The following is a 20540-nucleotide window of genomic DNA, read 5'->3' on the forward strand; positions in this document are numbered from 1 at the left end:
ATTATAATTTTTATCTAAATTCATTCCTACAGGGAATACTCAAGCCAGGATTTCATGACTTTAATTTTGCCAACTTGTCTTAAGTTCTGTTTTGATAAACTTATATTAACTTTTAAAGGTTAAGCTAGTCAAACCATGGTAACCAAAATGCTATCTTTTGTCTTTGATATACTTTTCAGTTAGGTGATTGTTTCTTGCTTTTCATCTTCACAGCCTAACATTAAATTACTTATATTAAAGTATACTGAGATAGACAATTATTTAACTACAAAGATTTAAATTTATAGAGAAATAGTATACTTTCTGGGATTCTTAAGTTTTTAGTATCTACTTGGCTTTGTTCCTTTTCACATCTCCAAATGAGGTTTATTGGGCAATCTCTTTGAAATGTATTGACTAATCTCAAATTTAGAGCCATTGAAGTTCCTATCTTTTGTTTGTTGTGCTTTTTGTTTACAAAAACAAAATACTACTTTCTGAAAATTTAGCTTCCTATGTGTGTTAGAGTCACTGTCTTCAGCTGATTTATAACAATACCTAATTAGAATGTGTGATCCAGGGTCATTTTAAGACTGTCTTTTTTTCCCCCTAGGCAAGTGAAAATTACATCCTGTCTAGTGATACCAGGTCACAGCTCAAATTTCTTGAAAAGCTGGATCAATTGGAGAAACAGAGAAAGGATTTAGAAGAAAGGGAAATATTACTTAAGGCAGCCAAGGTAAGGGCCTGTCTGATTTATGAGTGGATACAGCCTGGCAATGAGGTCAGAATTGGCTATATCATTGGTTGACTGTCTTGGTTTTATTAAGCCTTTAGATTTCTCTTGAGGATTTCTTAAAATGAAATTACTAATAGAATGTCTCACACCCAGGATGATATGGTACAGTGGCTTTCAGTTAATTTAGTTTAATGAGACATAATCTTTTGTCTCCTCTCATTTCCCACATGCCTGGCATCATGCCCATCTTCCCCCTTCCCACAATGTATAGTTTTTATAAAATGCTTAGAATCTTTCAAGGATATGATCTCATATGTGCCAAGTTACTGTGAGGTGGGAAGATTTAGAAAGTAAATAGGAAGATTATGAGTTAAATTAGGAATAGTTTTCATTATATGGAATAATTTATAAGCTAGGTGGAGATGGATTCGAGAGTCTAAAAGAGAATAAGTGGGTGATTTACTATTTCTTCCTTACTGTTTCCTAGGAGTGAAATGCAAATGAAATGGAAGCTTAATTCCACTACAGTTTACATTTTGTGCTTCCATACTTTTTTAAACTTAAGGCCTTTGGATGCAGTCTTAAAAGCTGAGCACTAAAGTCATAGTTTTTTTGTTTTTAGCACTAATTTTTTGTAGTGTTTTGGAAGCCTCCCTTCTTAGAGTATTTGTTCCTAAGTGCATGCCAAGTGATTTTTTTAAAAAACTAATTTATTTTGAAATATTTCATACTTACAGAAAATTTACAAGAGCTGTGTATTCTCTGCCTTTTTCCTATATTCCCCTTTTCAACATTTTACTGCAGTTGTTTCATCTTTGGTCTACACACACACACACACACACACACACACACACACCTTTCATTAGTTTGTTCATATGGTCATTTGCCTTCTCTCCTTTTCTTGTTTTGTAGGTTTTTAACATAATTACAGAATATATAACTACTGGCACTAATTTCATTTTTCTAAAATTTTAAAAGTCACTTCACATCACTCCTGAACATTCTATATATGTATTTGTAAAAATAAGGTAATCCCTCAAGTCAGGATTCCAGCAGTATAGCATTACCATTGATTACATTGGTCTTATTTCAATTCTATCATCTCAATTGTTTTTTTCCCCCTCCTGTTTCACATTTCCATTCCAGAATGTTTTTCATTTCATTGTCCTCTCTTTTTCGATTCCTTTGATCAGTTTTTTTTTTTTTTTTTTTGGCCAGTCCTGGGCCTTGGACTCAGGGCCTGAGCACTGTCCCTGGCTTCTTCCCGCTCAAGGCTAGCACTCTGCCACTTGAGCCACAGCGCCGCTTCTGGCCGTTTTCTGTATATGTGGTGCTGGGGAATCGAACCTAGGGCCTCGTGTATCCGAGGCAGGCACTCTTGCCACTAGGCTATGTCCCAGCCCCCCTTTGATCAGTTTTGAATTCTTGATCATTCATGCCCTTGGCAGTTTTCAAGAGCCACAGAGCTTGCCCTCTGTAGAGTGACCTTCCACCTGGATTCATGTGGTATATCCATTCCTTAGCAGAAATGCACAGAAACGATGCTGCATTCTTCTAAGCTAATCATATCAGAAGCCCAACTTTTTTGCCTGGTTATGTAGGTGCCAACTACTTTCTCCCCATTTTAAATTGACTTTGTAATTTTGTGAATTTTCATAGGAAGATATTCTAAGATGCATCAATACCTCATTGTTCTTCAAACTATGTATCAGCCTTAGCATCTGTCTAAACCAGATCCTTCTGTGATGGTTACCAAATGCTGATTCTTTATTTCCATTAACACTCTACTACATGAAAGAGCTCTCTTTTCTTCCTTATGCACATTAGTATGGGCTCACAGATTTCTATTTCTGCCTTCAGTGTCTCCGTATTTTTATTAAAACTTGGTTGTGATTTTATAATTTCTACTTAGAAACTTGGCTCCTGTTACTCTTGATCAGATCCTCATCTCAAAAACAGCCTTGTAGTATAACAAAACACATTTATGAACAATTGTTTATGCATAGTATTCTAATAAGGGCAGTAGAAGACCCAAAGTTAGGGTACTCTAATAACAAACAAACAGAGATACTCAATAAACATATCTGAACAATCTAGCAAAGGTTGTAAGAAGACCCCAAAATAAGATAGTCTAACAAAAATACTAATCAGTATTTTCTACTTACAAAGAGATTTGGTTCAAGATAACTTTGACAGGTTATTGATTTTAATAGTTCTTGAAATAATGTATATTTCCTGAAATGGCTTCACCTAATGATGAGCCAGTGTTGGTTGTTTCTATTCATTTGAGCCAACAGCTTTTTCCCTTTTCTTTTCCCTACCATCCATTTTTAGTTTTCAATGTTCCAACAAGAACACATCTTGCCTCAACTGGATCTGACTGACATTGTTAGCATCATTTTCAGTCTAAGCTTCCTCCAGGCTAGAACTGCACAGCTAGCCCAGATGATGAGGGGGATGGGGAGTGAGGGCAGAAGTGCAGCTAGACTGGGTTGAGGCATTGACCCTGGAGCTAGGATTTTCAATCACAAGAGAAATTGTCATTTATTAAATATTTAATGGCAACTTCAGTGTTTAGATGCTTGTAATTTCTATTAAAAATTTCTTTTCCTTTCACAGAGTCGTTCCAATAAAGAAGATCCAGAACAGCTGAGATTAAAGCAGAAAGCCAAAGAGGTAGGACTTTCAAGTTACCGAGTTGGTCTTTGTGTTGAAGGAAGGTTGGCAGCTCTCTCCTGGCAATTAGGTCAGGGTTTATTTTGCTGTTGCATACCATTTGCTGAAGCCTTGGGGAAGGACAGGAACTGCTGAAGGCAAGGGCAGTACTTCAAATGAGGTCAATGAGTTATGTACTCTCTTTTAAATTTATTTTCAAGGCTTAGGCCTGTCTAGAAATGGCTCTTTGTAAACTGCAGCAGTGTACTTAGAGGAATATAATGTGGGATTAAAAAAAAGAAAGAAAGAAACTTTTGAGATTTAGCATCTGGGACTGTACAATAGGCTACATTTTTCCAGGGTAATTGTTCGTTTTGTAAATCTGATACTGCTTATAATTCTTTGGCTAGGAGGCGGTACTGGGATTTAGTTTTAAATGGAAAACGCCTCTGGCTTTTAATTTTCTGGGCCCAGCAGTTTTCTGTTCTGGAATGGAGCCCTTGTTTCACACAGTTCATGTTTAGCTGCAGGGGTTTTAGTTTATGGCTTAGACTGGTTAAGCTTTTACTCCCAGAGGCCTCTGCATAGCAACTGTAGAAATCAACAAATAAGTTCATTTATGTCTGCAGCCTCCTCTCAGTAGCTGACTTTTTACATTTCCCAATATCCATTTCCTGACTTTTCTAGCCTCAGAGAAAAAAGCTCCACTAATTGGAGCTTATTTTAATTGAGCCTTAATATTGGATCTCACTGGAGTTGCCCCCAGAGCTGCTGAGAACAGAATGAAATGAAAGTACCTAAGGTTGAAGATGTGTGTGTGTGTGTGTGTGTGTGTGTATGTGTGTGTGTGAATTTTTTCACTTGACCTACAGATTCTTTCCCTTCCTGAATAAATCATCAAGCCTGTTCACATTTCTGATTAAGGGTCTGACAGCAGATGATAATAAAGACAATTGAGGTGTGAGACGTGTTATATGGAGCTGAAGAAATTGGTTTCTATAGTTACTTGACTGATGTCATGCAATTTTTAAGGATCTTTTTGCTAAATAAGAGTGATTTCCTGAGCAACCTTTTCCCTTAACTGTGCCTCTTGAACTATGAAATTTGTTGTTGCTTAACACTGCTGCACTTGGATTTTAGGTGCCAGCAGCAGCAGGTTATTTATGAATGCTTTAAAGGCCCTTATTGTTTGGATTAATGTAGGAGCTCACACAAAACTAATGGAAATCTAGTAAGATTCTGCAGTCAATGTGTTGTGGTTTCATTAACATAGGAGGAAAATACATGAACTCTAGGTAAGGTATCAGGATTAGGACAAGGAATGTTAGAGTGGGAGAACATTGAAAAGATTGCAACCAGAATCATTTTTATTATCAACAAAATATTCCTCATATTAATTTCTTTCCATTGGAAAATTTATTTAAAAATATTAATGTGAGCCACTAGTATTCAAACAAATCTAGCCTGCTAATAATGATGGATTATTTGGGGATGTACAGCAATAGCATTGTTCTGAATCCTGGATATCTCTCTTCCTTTTAATTAAGAACTTCTAATTGTATCCTCATTTTAGAAAATCCAGAATGCTTCAAGATCTTTCCTTATCTGTTGCTCTTTCATAAACTTTTACCAATACCTGTCTTAGATTAGTTTTTCCTTTAGCTTTGAATGAAGTGGCTAAAAGTAATGTGCTTAATTATTCCCTGGGGGATAAATAGGTGGATAACATTTTTCAAAGAATATTGAGAAAAATAAAACATGCTCTTACTGAGAACAGGTGAAAGCATCCCGACTTTATTTCTTCTCCTTTACCCCTGTACTTTTTTTCCCAAGGAAAATGAAAAGAACTTGATACTCTTTCCAAAGGATTTTGAATGTTTCTAGTTTTTTTCTACTATAAGTAAATCCTCTTGGATCAAAAAAGGACTCAAAAAAAGGATAAAAAAATACATTGGCCCTGGTGCAAGAAAAGAGCCATTCTTCATTAGTTGCAAATGTTTAAAAGTTAAATTTATTATTTTCTGTGTAGGCCTGGGTGCTGTCCTTGAGTTTTTTTCTCAATGTTAGTGCTGTACCACTTGAGCCACAGCTCTTCTGGCGTTTTGGTGGTTAATTGGAGGTGAGTCTCAAGGTCTTTGCTGGCCATGCTGGCTTTAAACCATGATCCTCAGATCACAGCCTGAGTGGCTAGGATTATAGGCATGAGCCATATATTGTTATTTTTGGTTATCCTTTTGGCCCGTGGAGCCATTAATAACTTTACTGTTCAAAAAGACTCGCATTCAGAACCAACGTAGGGATACTAGATTTGTTTTACTACATAAATATTATCCTTACCTTAGTAAGAGTTGACTCATTCTCCTACAGGATAGTTTGTAAGGTTATGTACTCATCACTGTCACATTAGTATAAACTATAATACAGTATTTTGGTTTGCAATTGTTTTGGTACTCAACTGTCTGGGAAGTTTTCCTTCTTCAGTTGAATGTTAGCACAGATTCTTCACAATTTCTTGACTTAGATGGTTACTTGGGAAGGGAAAAGCAAAGCAATTCTATCTGCAACGTTGGTCACAAGAAATAGGTTAATGCAATGTGTTATAAATGCAGAATTATTTGGAGAAATTGTTAGCATTTTTAATATTGGAAAATGTTTCAGCAATGCTATTTATCACATAAATTTTATTTATTTATTTATTTATTTATTTATTTATTTATTTATTTATTTATTTATTTATGGCCAGTCCTGGGCCTTGGACTCAGGGCCTGAGCACGGTCCCTGGCTTCTTCCAGCTCAAGGCTAGCACTCTGCCACCTGAGCCACAGCGCCCCTTCTGGCCATTTTCCATATATGTGGTGCTGTGGAATCGAACCGAGAGCTTCATGTGTAGGAGGCAAGCACCCTTGCCACTAGGCCATATTCCCAGCCCCTATCATATAAATTTTAAATCACAATCAGAATCTCCTTCATAATCCATGTTTGCATTCAACTGTTAAAGACTAAAGTTTTTATTTTGATTGTTTCTCATTTTTTTCTTTTCTCTAATACACTTTTAAAGTTATTGTTTCCTTGCTTTCTGGGTTTACAGATAAACTATGTTAAATTGCACAGGCTTTTGTGAGGGCATCTAATAATTTCTTTTCATTCTTTCTATTGACTTTATTCAATTTTGTCATTCTCATTTGGCGCTTAAAAATTGGGCTGGGTTTGCCTCCAGCCTAGTGTCAATCCATTGAGGTATTCCTAGTGCGTACTATTCTTATTGACTTGACAGGTTATTTGTGTACTTTAAAGCCTTATTTTTGTCTGGCAAACTGTCTGTGAATATCTGTGTAATTCAACCATTTTATTTTAAAGACTCTCTTTTTCTTTTGCCCCATTGAATGTTTTTGCCTGAGACAAAACCAAAGTAAGAATAAAAAGAACATACTGGGGTGGAGATGTGGCTCTTCTATAGAAAGCCTACCTAGGGCTGGGATGAAGCTCAGTGACAAAGTCCTAGCAAGTCTTGGTTTGATTCCCACTACCAAAAAACAGAAAGAAAGAAAGAAAGAAAGAAAGAAAGAAAGAAAGAGAGAGAGAGAGAGAGAGAGAGAGAGAGAGAGAGAGAGAGAGAGAGAGAGAGAGAGAGGGAGGGAGGGAGGGAGGGAAGGAGGGAGGGAGGGAGGGAAGATTGTACAAGGGGGTTACAATTTAAACGTCCATTTAATCAGCATCAGCCATTGTTCTGTCTCCACCCAACTCTTCTCTTACTCATCACATAAAGTTTCCCATTCATGTTTTCACAAAGTGTGAAATATGTGTGTGATGGGAGGTGGGAGATCTGTGTGTCATCAAAGACACACCACTCTCGGTAGAAGTTACTCTTTGGACTCACTCAGTTGTGTTTGAATGCAGGTTTGAATTCTGATAGGCATGTTCTCTGCCACTTGAGCCACAACTCCAGCTCTTTTGGCTTTGGATATTTTTAGATAAGGTCTCACTTTTTGCCCAGGCTGGCCTGGACAGTGATGTTCTTGTTTTATCTTCCCACCATAGCTGGGAGGGTAGTTGTAATTCACCACATGCAGCTTATTGAGATGAGAGTCTCACAAATTTTTTAGCCCAGTATGGCATGAGTATCTGGGACAGTAAGTTCACCACATCCAGGCACCTCAGTATTTTGTATTTAAAGTTAATATAATAATATTTCTGCTTATTTATACTAGGTTATCATAATTAGAGAAAGTTGAAACACACACAAAAACAGTAGCTTCGAAATGTTAGATGTGGAGGGCTACAGATGTGGCTCAAGTGTTCGAACAACTTGCAAGGTCCAGAGAGGAAATCTCAGATACTGAAGAAAAAGAAATTTGCTATGAGAACATTTTAGATAGGTGTTATCAAAGACATAGGTTTGAGACTAGCTATGGATCTTTTAGGGTTTTTCCCCCCTTCCAGAGAACCTGAAGGGAAGTAAAAAGGGGAGAAAAAAAGAGTATAAGCATGACAACTGAGGAAGGGGTGAGGGTGCAGGATAAAAGTCTTATATTTAGCATAAACAAGCTAAATGGCAACAGTGTCTGTAGCACATGGACTTCTTTCTTATTGCTATGATCAAATACATGAACAAAACAACTTTTTAAAGAGAGGAACATTTCTTGGCTCAATGTTTTAGAGGTTTCTGTCCATCTTGGCTCCATTGAGCCGTTGGTGTATAGTATATTATATCACTGTGACTACAGAAGCATGTGACAGAGCCTGCTCTCCCTACAGATTACCTGAAACAGAGAGAATAAGGGAGAGCCTAAGGACAGATCTACCCCCAGTGACTTATGCTTTCCACCTAGGCCTCATCTCTGAAAGTTTTCAGGACTGCAAAATAGAACCACAAGCTGGATACCAACCCTCCAATGCATATTCCTTTGAGAGGGGATGACACATCGTCGTCAAACCATAACTGTGTCTAATTGTGATTGAGAAATACTCCATTTTCTGGAAGATAGGTGTCCTGGTTTTTTATTGCTTTGACAGAATATCTGAGATAAACCATTTATGATAAAATAATTTTTTGGCTTATTGTTTCAGAGCTTTTCCAAATTAGAAAATCCTACCAAATATTCACAGAAGAATTCTCACCACTTCTATTCAATCTCTTTTGGAACATACTAAAGATAGAGGTACATTCAATGCGTTTAGTGAGGCTAACATAAGCCTACATGTAATAAAAATTAACATTGCTGGTAACACCTGCCTGTAATCCCAGCTACTCAGGAGGCTGAGATCTGAGGATTATGATTCAAAGCCAGCCTGGGCAGGAAAGTTCATGAGACTCATCTTCAATTAACTAAGAAGGATCTTCTTTAGTCATATGAATGTGTTTTTGTTTCTTTGTCCTCTCCCCACCCCCACCCCCCCCTTTTTTTGGTGCTGGTATTTTGGGTACTTAAATTAGCTTGTGTGCTGTCCCTTAGCTTTTTTGCTCAAACCTGCTACTCTATCACATGAGCTATAGCTCCACTTCTGGCTTTTTGATGGCTAATTAGAGTTAAGAGTTTCATGGACTTTTCCTGCTTGGTCTGGCTTTGAATCTTAGTCTCATGAATAACTAGGATTTACAGGTATGAGCTACCAGAGCTTGGTTTAGGTAGGGATTTTTTTTTTTAAGTTTTAAAAACCCTACTGCCTTTTGTTGTTTTAAGACAGAGTTTCACTGTTACCCAGAATGTCTCCACACTACTGAGATTAAGTGATACTTCCACTTCAACCTTCCAAGTAATGGGATTTTAAGCACAAGCCATCATGGCCAGCTTGATCTTTGAGATCCTGGTAAATTTATTGCCTGAGTTGGTCTTGAACTGTGATCTTCCTTTCATGCCTCCCAAGTAGTGGGATTATAGGTATGAGTCAAAATTCCCAGCTTGATCCTTTTTATTCAAGATCAATTTAGCTTTTCTAGTTCCTTTTCCTTTCCATATAGTTTGTTATTTATTCATTTTTGCAGGACTAGATGTCATACCCAGAGCCTCGTACATGCTAGACCTGTGCCCTTCCACTGAGCCATATCCCTAAATAAACCCCCATATAAACTTCAGAAATAATCCATGTTTTCAAAGTGTTTTTTATCACTTTGTTAATTTATAGTTTGGAGGCATTGAAATCTTTATTGTGTTTAATCTTACAATGCATAAACTTCATGTCTTCATTTATTTCTTGTTTCTTTCATAAGCATTTTGTATCTTGACATAAGCAAATACTACACTTATATACTGATTTTTACTAAGCTAAACTTGATGCCACCTGCAGCTCCATTATGCTCAGAACTTCCTCTGTTCTAGTTGTTAAGTGCCTGGTTGCTTTGTTTTGTGCTGCTTAAATTATATTGTTTTTGAGAACACAGGTTCAACTAAAATTATAGTGTTAGCATTGTGGTAGATTTAGATTTGCAGCATTGTATTTGAAACTTCAGAAAACCAAAGTATAATTTGTTGAGTGGATGCAAATGTTTTACTACCTGGATATAGGAATTAGAAGTTTACAACTATATACAGATACCTTCCCTCTCTTTTTTGTATATAAAATCAAATTTGGTGTCTGTAAAGAATACTATTTCAATATAACAACTAATCCTGAGTCCTGTATTCAGTAGTTACTTATCTACCGTTACAACCCTATGAGCAATTTTTGTACTTATATTAACTTCTTTTTGGACTGGTTGGATTTTTCTGTGAACCCTTTTGATTCACTCGGATTCAACAGGGATACCCTCTATCCAATAACCAGGGGTCAATGGAGTCTGGAGGTCCTGGAAGTAAATAGGGAGGGGTAAGTTAGGGGTAGTGAAGAGAATAGAGTAAAATGTATGGGGGGGGGGTGATGATTTTGGTTTAGTTTCAGTGAAGTGGAAATGTAGAGAAGAGTAGAATCGGTTGAAAGAACAAGGTTAAAATGATAGATAATAGGGAGTTTGCAGAAAAGAGTGAAGGTGTTAGTCATAGGAAAGTAATTTTAAGGAAAGAGAATGTGAAGAGAGAAACAAAGAAAAAATACTGGAAAACAAACACACAAAACAGAGAAATTACAAAAAAAAACCCCAATAAAACAAATAAAAACAGAAAATAAAAAACAAACGACATCTCAAAAATGAAAAATTGAAAATAAAAAAGTTTAAAAAATGTTTTAAAAAAAATGGAGTCTTCCTTGTTTGGGTGGGCTCTCTCTAGTCTCTGGTTTCCTTGTGATGGTCTGCAGTCTATTTTCCTGCTTCATGAGTCAGTTTAGACACCTTTGATTTGGTGCGACTATCTACTATTTCTCTACTGGGATGAACTTATGTCTTTTGTTGTTTGATTTGTGCTGCATGACTAAAGTCTTTGGATCGGGAAAGGTACAGAAGTCACCTAGAAATGATAAATTATGGCAACCTCACGTTTTTTATTTAAAAAAAATACAATTAAGGCGGTAACAAAAGATTTTACAGCTTCTGGAACCGTTTTACTGACTATACGAAAAATTGTCCTAAAGTTTATGAAACAAATAGAAAATCACACTTAATTTATTTTATTTGGATAATTATTTTCCAGATATAGACAGGCTATATAACAAAATACACTGGGCAGTTTGTTTTCAAAGGACTCTTATTTCTCACAGGCTGGGAATTTCACGTTCACGGTGACATCCAGTTTAGTGCATGGTAAGGATCCACACTCTAGTTTTTGTGAGGTAGAAGGAAAAAAGTATCTTTCTTGCCTCTTCTCTAGTGGCACGTATCCCATTGTGAGAACTCCACCACCTTGACCTGATCACCTCTCAAAGGCCTTACTTTCTTCTGTCATAATCTCGGGGGTTAAGGTTTTACATCAGAATTTTGAGTGGACACAAACATTCAAATTGTAGTCATTCTGCTTTACTAAAGAATTACCTGTGCATATTCATTATTTTGACCATTGTTTAGACAATCCTAAGTGATTAAAATTTTTTTTTTGTTGAAATGGGACTCTGTATCTCAGAGTAGCCTACAACTCAGGATTCTTCTGCTTCTGCCTCCTAAAAGCTGAGGTTACAGGTCCCATGACCTTCCTGAAAATTATCTTATGTTAGGTGATAACTCTGTGAGACAACACTTCAACACAAATTATTCTGCTTTCATCTTGCTTTTTCTTAGAAGATGTGTTTTTATTCTATTTATTTCCTTGCTTGCTTGCTTACTTACTTAAATACGTTATTGGGCTCTGAAGTCAGGGCCTCATACTTACTAAGCAAGTGTTGTGCCAGTGTTGTACCAGAGGTTGTTGATTGTTTTAAAAATAATGTTTATGTTTTTTGTTGGGTTTTTGTTTGTTTTTTTTGCCAGTCCTGGGCCTTTGGACTCAGGGCCCGAGCACTGTCCTTGGCTTCTTTTTGCCCAAGGCTAGCACTCTGCCACCTGAGCCACACCGCCACTTCTGGCCGTTTTCCATATATATGTGGTGCTGGGGAATTGAACCCAGGGCTTCATGTATACGAGGCAAGCACTTTTGCCACTAGGCCATATTCCCAGCCCCAATGTTTATGTTTTATATATAGGCTTTCTCCATAGGTTACTTTTTAGTTGATCATGTCGATACTATTTGAATATGTGACTATCAACTGTTCTTATTTTTTCCCTTTCCTTTTGTAATCATAAAGTTTTGTTAAGACTTAAACAATTAGTCTTCTTCTAGAGAAGCTTGTGGACCTAGTTAGTGGTATTTTATTTTCAGTTTGCCTTTTTAAAAAAATTTCACACTAAGCTGTCTTGACGAAGTGATACTTTCTCTGCCTTTTCATAGGATATCTTTCATCTGTACCCCTGAATAACATCACCCACATACTAAAAATTCTTTGTACATTTGGGCATTCTGGATTATATATGATGATAGCTGTACAGTAAAACACTTTCGATTTTTACTATAGAAAGTAAATTCATAATTTATGTTTGCAAATTAGGAATATTACAAATATATAAAATGAGAACACTTGGCTGTAGTAATTTTCTTTTATCTGAAAAGGTCAACTAGAGTTTATCCAGTCTCTGTCCAGTTTTCTGCTCATCTTATGCTTGAGATGACTTATTTTTCTCTGTCCAATAATTGTCCTTGCCTAAGTTCTGCTTAAATATTTCAGACTAAGTTTATGGAGTCAAGGAATCAAAAAAGGTATCCTTGGTTGTAAGAGAAATGGAGTATTTATTTCACACTATAACTTTACTCAGGGACAAATATAGAAATATTCTATAAGGATTAGTTTCTTTCTTCCTATGAACATGACTTTGTAAGGATTGACTGTTTTTCTTTTTTTCTCCACCTTCCAGTTACAGCAATTGGAGCTTGCTCAGATCCAGCACAGAGATGCTAATCTTACAGCTCTTGCAGCTATTGGACCACGGAAGAAAAGACCACTAGAATCCGGAAGTGAGGTAATGGTACAGCGTTTATTTTATTTTTCATATTAAAGTCCAAAAGAAGCAAAGACATGGAAGCCGTTATTCTAAATATTATTGCTGTCAAACATTCCTTAAAGGTTTTAAAGAGGTGTATCCTCTTCAGTTTTGTTACTACTTACTACTACGTATTTCATACTTCTACCTAGCTCCCGTCTTCAGTTGTACTGAGTCATTTCATTTTTTATTTTTTTGTATTTTTTTGTCAGTATGTGCTTGAACTCAAGCGCTTCTAACTTCCTTGCTCACTTTATCATGGCTGGCATTCTACCACTTGATCCATACCAATAGCCAGGATTTTTGCTGATTGATTGAAGATGAATCTTATGAACTTTTCTGCTCATGCTGGCTTGGAACCGAGATCTTATAGGTTTTCTCAGCCTCCTGAGAAGCTAGGATTACAGGCATGAGCCACTGGCACTTGGGAGGCTCTGTGTATTCTTGCTAGTATTTTTTTTTTTTTTTTGCCAGTCCTGGGGCTTGGACTCAGGGCCTGCGCACTGTCCCTGGCTTCTTTTTGCTCAAGGCTAGCACTCTGCCACTTGAGCCACAGCGCCACTTCTGGCCATTTTCTGTATATGTGGTGCTGGGGAATCGAACCCAGGGCCTCATGTGTATGAGGCAGGCACTCTTGCCACTAGGCCATATCCCCAGCCCCTCTTGCTAGTATTTTTATTTAATCCTTTCTCATTTGTCTACACCTGATTCTTCTATTAAGATTCAATCTGCCATCTTATTTCTTCCATGAACCCTGACTATTTACTTTCATACCAACTTACCCTTTTCTGAGTGTGGAGTTTATTTGCACGATTTAATTGTTCTCTTATTCCTTGTGTGAATATTTTTCTTTTTTAAGATTTTTTTTAAAGTTTTTTTTGCCAGTCCTGGGGCTTGGACTCGGGGACTGAGCACTGTCTCTGGCTTCCTTTTTGCTCAAAGCTAGTACTCTACCACTTGAGCCACAGCACCACTTCCAGCTTTTTCGGTTTATGTGGTGCTGAGGAAGCCAGCCAGGGCTTCATGAATGCAAGGCAAGCACTCTACCGCTAAGCCATATTCCCAGCCCCAATATTTTTCTTGAGAAATTATAAACTTGAATTGTTTTATTAACATCAAGAAAAAAATCTTCCTTATATCTTGAGAGTAATGATTTGAGAAAGCAGCATAACTTTGGTTGTTATGGACAAATGAATTATCAGGGCTGAGATAGCGGTATATAGTAAGATCCTGGGGATGAGGTTGGCAGTAAAAGAACAGTAGTTCTTTAATTGTACTCCATAAAGTCTAAATGTACTTAGAAGCAGCTCCCCAACAATATTAGCTTTTAACATTGTCAGTTCCTAAACGAATGTCAGTCACTTTAACAGATAAAAGGCCAGGTCTTGCTCTATGAAAATGATAGGTCCTTCATCCTCTTCCGAGATGGAGAACACACTGTTTTACTTTTTGGATATCTTTTTAGAAATTTGTTACAGACATAGATACATACCTAATGTGCATTCATAAAGCTACATTTTAAAATTTGAGTTTGATCAAATAAATATCCCTTAATCACAATCTATCTCATATACTTTTGAAGTATGGGGCGTGACTGTATTTAGATGAATCACAACTTATTCAACAAGTTCTCTAGTGAACATTTAGGTCTAGGTTTTTCTTTCATTGCCTCGGAGAATATTCTTGTATTTAAATTGTAGTGTGTGTGTATACAGTGTAAATTATAAGTGAAATGAGTATTGTTGAGTTAAGGAATATGCATACTGGGAAAATGTAATGAAAAACATGTAGAAAAATCAAGAGGGCAGTATGATGAACCTCCGCTATCTACTTCACTCCAACATCCATCAGTTGATGTCTGACATTGTTTCGTTTAAACCTATATTCAGTTTCGGGGTAAGTTTTCACCCTTCAGGTTATTTTAAAGCAAATCCTACACTCAATTTCATTTTATACATAATTTTTTTGCTTTTGCTTTTTGATAACTTTTAAATTACCTTATAAAAAGCTGTTGTCAGTTTTGACACCTTATTTCCTATATTTTCATTAATACTGGTTATTATCTTTGCCATCTCTGGTGAACAATGCAATTTTAGTAGTATTTAAATGATTGGTAAATGAAGCAATTTTTCACATGCATATTCAGTATACTCTAATTTTTCCTGCATCTCACTTAATTACATTGTTTAATTGATTAAATATATGGAAATCTCACTCATTTTCTCTGGGCTATTTTCTCTAACAGTTTTTAGTTTTATGTCTGAAGGCTTAAATTTTTCCTTAAAAAATATTCTCCCATTTTCATCTTCACAACTTACATTAACTTAAGAAAGCCTTTTGTTCTTTTTTTGTTTGTTTCTTTGTTATTCTGTGTTTTACTTTTTTTCTGGTTTTTTTTTTTTTTTTAGTACCAGAGTTTAAACTTAAGGCCTTATTCTTGCATTCTTGCTTCACGTTCTTGTTGACATTCTACCACTTGAGTTGTACCTTTAATCTGGCTTTTGTCTGCTTAATTGGAGATGGAGTCCTGTAGATACGGTATCTCTTTCCAGGTTGGCTTTGAATCTTGATCTTCCAGATCTCAGCCTCTAAGTAGCTGGGATCACAGGCATGAAGCACTGAGCAGCTTGTTTTGTTATTGTGTTTTTTTTTTAATTTGTTTTGCTTGAAGACAAAGTGTCCCTATACATTCAGCTGGCCTTCAGATAGAAATCCTGCCTTAGTGAATGCTAAGATTATAAACATGTACCATCATGTCTACCTATAAAGCCCTTTTTAAATAAGAATGAAGTGTGCTATTACTTTCATTATTTATATATATATATATGTGTGTATGTGTGTGCATATGTATATATCTCTATTTCCATCCATCTATCTGTCTTGTCTATCTATCTAATTCATGGAACATGTGTGTTTGTTTTGTGGCAATGGGGTTTGAGCCTAGATCCTTGGACCTTCATATGTAGCATTTCTTTTGAGTAAGAATTGAAATTTAGATTTAGCTTTATTTCCTGAGTCTTTGAATAAGAGTTGAAGTGTAGGCCAGACTGATAATCCCAGCATTTGGGGTGGAGGCAGAAACAGAAAGACTGCAACTTCAAAGCTAGCTTGTAATTTATAGCCAGCCGAAGGCCAGCCTGGGCAAAACAGCAAGACCCTGCCTCAAGAATAGAGAGAAAGAAAATATGAATTCAGTTTTATTCCTTCTAACCTCCATCATTCTTATTCAAGCTAGTAAATTGCCATCATTTACTCAATTGCTTTTAACTCATTTATTTACAATGCTGCCTTTTTCATATCTTTGTATTGTATTGTCTTTCAATTCCCATTTCCATATACTTTGAACCAAGTTTAGTAGTTTTTTTCTATGATTATGAAAACATTTTGTGTCTGTAGTATATAGCTACATACAGCTATTAAGCTCTTGAGCTAGGTGATAGAGGAAATAAATTCTTACTTTCAAGTTGAAATAAATTGTAATAGCCATATGAGGCTATTGGCTTCTACATGGGGCAGTGTAAAAGGATGTTCTGCTGGTGTATATCTGTTTTCTTACTTATTTGAGGAGAGTGTCCTAGGAATCAAACTAGGGCCTCACAAATGCTAAGCAAGTTCTGTCCTGTTTACCAACATTTCCAGCTCCTATATGTATGTTTTAGCACCAAAATCTTGAAAAAAATTACAATCATTTAAAAATGTGTAGTTAAGTAGTATTAAGTGTACTTTTTGCATGTGCTGATACTAGGGCTTTGGGCTCAATGCCTCATGCTCTTGCTTGGCCTTTTTGCTCAAGGCTGATATTCTACTGGTTAAGCCACACTTCTAGTCTAGCTTTTTGTTAGTTATTGGAGAATAGTGACATGGATTTTTCTGCCCAGGATGGCTTCAAACCTTGATTTCAACCTCAGATTTCAACCTTCTAAGTAGCTAGGATATGAGCATGAGCCACCAGGTCATGTAAAACAAACTCTTTACCCATTAAACGATTACCCATTTTTCTCTTCCATGAGTTCTTTGTAAGAAGAGTATTATAGAATTTGTCCTCCATGACTGGTATATTTAATTGGCATATTTAGCATAATGTCACCAAGGTTCAAAATAATAATGTATTTTAAAACATGATTAAAATAGTTTAGTAAAGGCTGGCCACCAGTGGCTCAAACCTGTAATCAGAGCTACTCAGGAGGCTGAGATCTGAGGATCATGATTCAATGCCAGCCTAGACAAGAAAGTCAATGAGAGTTTTATCTCCAATTAACTACCAAAAATACTGAAAGTAGTGTTGTGGTTCAAGTGGTAGAGTGTTAAAGATTTGGTATGTAAGAGGAAAAGTTAGAAGGCCGAATGCATTGGAGTACAATTTTTCATCTTCAGATAAGGTGGTGTGAGGGAATTATGGGTGAACTGATTTTCCTCATTATTGCCTTGCCATGGTCTCTTTAGCTAGTAGTAGGATTGGGGTTCCAAAGTGCTAGATCTGTGGTGGTTTTCTCAGTTAACACAGAGTGACCCACACATTTCTTTGTTATTGCCAGAAAGTATTGTTTTTATTTCTTCTCTATTTCCACCCAACTTATAAAAGGACAGTTAATACAGACTTAATTAAGACCAGAACTCTTTGGAATGTAATGTTTAGATTAGACTTCAGGGATAATTTTGTGACTGTTTAAACCAGCATGAATTTATCTCGGTATATAATCTTTGAGATTCTTTCTAGTGCCAGCCTAGGCTCAATTAGTCTTTAAGGTTCTTTGGAATGGAAGAACCTCCCTAGAGGATTCTTAGGGAATGTCGATCACTTGGTCAACAAATGATAGTGACATTGGTGGAAAGGAAGAGATACAAATATGGTAGAATATAGCTTTTTGTGGGGGAGATGCTCTGTGGTCATGTTTAAAATGCCATATGTAGGGTAGGAAAGTATTAAAAATAGCTCTTGAGTTTTTCAGTATCCTTTCTGGAAAGGTTCCTTGGTATCCCTTTTTAAAGTTCCCATTAGGTTAAAACATGAATTTACTATTTTTATAGGTATAAAACTGTTATTTCATATAGTTCAACCTAATTCAGTCTATATGTGTGTATGCATGCACATGCGCGCGCGCACGTGAGTGTGCGCGCGCGCTCACACACACACACACACACAGCCAGGTGCCAGTGGCTCATCCCTGAAAACCTAACTGCTGAAACCTGAGGCAGGAAAGTCTGTGACACTCTTTTTTGTGTCTTTTTGTGTGTGTGTGTGTGTGTGTGTGTGTGTGTGTGTGTGTGTGTGTGTGTGGTGGTGGAACTCAGGGCCTGGCCTGAGCTTTTTTATTCAAGGGTAATAGGGTAATACCCTACCCTACCGTTTTGAGTTTCTGCATGCCACTTCCTGTTTTCTGTTGGTTAATTGGAAATAAGAGTATCTCAGACTTTCCTGCTTGGGCTGTCTTTGGACTGTGATCCTTAGAGCTCAACCTCCTGAGTAGCTAGGATTACAGGTGTGAGCTACCATTGCCCAGCCTCCAAGATACTCTTATCTCCAAGAAATTACCAAAAAACAAAACAAAAAAAGCCCAAACGTGGAGCTCAGGTGGTAGGGCACTAGTCTACTAGTCTTGAGCAAAAGAAGCTTACGGACAGCAACTAGGTCCTGAGTTCAAGCCCCAGCACCGGCAAAAGAGTTTTTTTTTTTTTTTTAAGTTCAAATGCATACATCATAATAATACCGTTAGCTTGGTAAGGGTTGTTACTATTACAAAGAACTTAGAATATATTGCCTTTTTTTTGGTCTCACAACTCTGTGTACGATCATACCGTTGTTGTTTTTTAAATGAAAATTGGAGGTATAAAATGGATTCTCTAATTTTTCACAGTTATTAAGTAGAGGAACCAGAGATGCAACACCAAAGACTTGATGTTTTGTCTGTGCTCATAACCACTGCAGCAAGATTATTCTAAAAATACTATGCTGCCAGTTGAGCATTGTATTTTGGTCATTGTTTTACCTGGATTTCTCAAGAGAAACAACCAGTACAATGTATAGAGATAAACAATGAGAAATTTTAATGGAAATTGATTGATATGATTATGAAGGTTGAAGAGTCCCACAACCTGAAGACCCAGGAAATTGGTGGTATAATTCAGTCTGAGTTACTAGGCTTGAAGACGAGGGGAGCCAATGGTGTAGTTCACATTCCAAGATAAAGAGACCTGAGAATCGGGTAAGGGCTGATTGAGGTTGGAGGTAGACTGGTAGTTTAAGTTCTGTAGAAACAACCTGCAGCTTTGAAGTCCAGGATGGGAGAACATGGATGGCTCTACTTCAGAAGACAGTGTAACTTTGCTCTTCTGTTTTTATCTAGCCATCCAATGAATTGGATAACCCTTGTCTACTTGTTGATTGTGAATGTTTATTCAGTTGGCTGCTTTGGGTTAATCTACTCTGAGAACGATTTTACAGGTGTTCTATAATTCTAAAACATGTTCCACCTGTTATCTGGATATCCTTTAACCCACTCAACCTAAAACTTATAACTCACCATTAGAGACATTTTCTCCTGCCTCATACTTTTGTGCCACAGTTTACTGATCCATGGGTAGGCACTTAGAATGTTTTGACCTATTTGTAATTAGGAATAAACATACAATATCTTCATGAGCTTCACTTCTTTTGAGGATTGATTTATAAACATTGAACCTTCAGGTCAAAAGTGGAATACATCCTGTAATTTAATAACTATTTTCATAGGCTTTCCAAAAAACGTTGTGTCCGTTTCTACCATTGAATTCCTGTTTCCTTGCTAGCAATAGATATGACAATTCATTTAAAAATATTTAGCACAACTTTTTGTTTATTGCTTCTTTGTCAATCCTGTGTACCCTCTTCAAAGGTCTGTTTCTAAATGGAAACATGGCAACAAAATGTTGAACCTCTAAAATACCCTTTGAGGTTAATTCTTGAATCTTGTCATGTTTCTTTAAATGTTAAAATCACTTAGGGATTGTTTTTCATAATAGAAATGTATATACTTTGAAATAGTGAACCAGGTTGAATTCTTAACACTATTTGAATGATCATATGTAGGGATTATTGTCTTTACCATGTTTACTATTTTTATCATTTTGATGTATGGATAGATTAAAAGTAAAATAGTAAGTCTGAAATGATTTTGGAAAACCCAAAGGCTTAAAATCTGTTAGGGGGCAAACAATTTTTCAGTGAAGATTGTCTCTTTCTGCTTGCTTTTCCAGGTGACTTTTTAGTCTGGAAAAGTGCGTAAGTAATTTAACTAAATGGCTCTTGACACAAAAGGCTCAGATTTAATCCTTATTTCCTTAAGGGTCATAGTAGCCATTCTTTATTTATTTCCATCCTCTTCCACCAAGCTGTGGGGGTGGTGGAGAGCATTTTTTGAAGTGTTCATTGTTACCTATTATAGCCGACCTGTGAGACATTTAAAGAGACACCTATTGTCACCCAGTGCTGTCAATAGATACATACATTTAGTAGATATGAGCACTGTATTACTTTACATAAAGAATGTATTTTAAGATATATTTCTATATTATTTTGTTCACATTAGCATAAATGTATGAGCATTAGTTCATAAATAAAATATCTTAGTTTAGTTATTAGGTCCTTTAAATTTTCCAATGATTTAAAATTGATTTGTTTGTTTTGGTTTTTTTTGAGAATAGATTTTACTGTATAATAGCCCTAGCTGGCTTGGAGCTCTATACTGCCTCAAT

At 36.5% G+C, this 20540-nt stretch overlaps 1 protein-coding gene across 1 annotated transcript in view; it reads left to right on the plus strand.

The window, feature by feature from the left end:
• Taf4b (TATA-box binding protein associated factor 4b) overlaps positions 1–20540 on the plus strand; it is an 87444-nt gene that overhangs the window by 55142 nt on the left and 11762 nt on the right. Inside the window, exons 12-14 of the mRNA XM_048363520.1 lie at positions 593–718; positions 3338–3394; positions 12684–12788. Coding sequence (XP_048219477.1) covers positions 593–718; positions 3338–3394; positions 12684–12788 — 288 coding nt within the window. The remainder of the gene's footprint in view (positions 1–592; positions 719–3337; positions 3395–12683; positions 12789–20540) is intronic.

This window comes from Perognathus longimembris, chromosome 15 (assembly GCF_023159225.1).
Source record: "Perognathus longimembris pacificus isolate PPM17 chromosome 15, ASM2315922v1, whole genome shotgun sequence".
In the NCBI taxonomy this organism is placed as follows: Eukaryota; Metazoa; Chordata; class Mammalia; order Rodentia; family Heteromyidae; genus Perognathus; species Perognathus longimembris.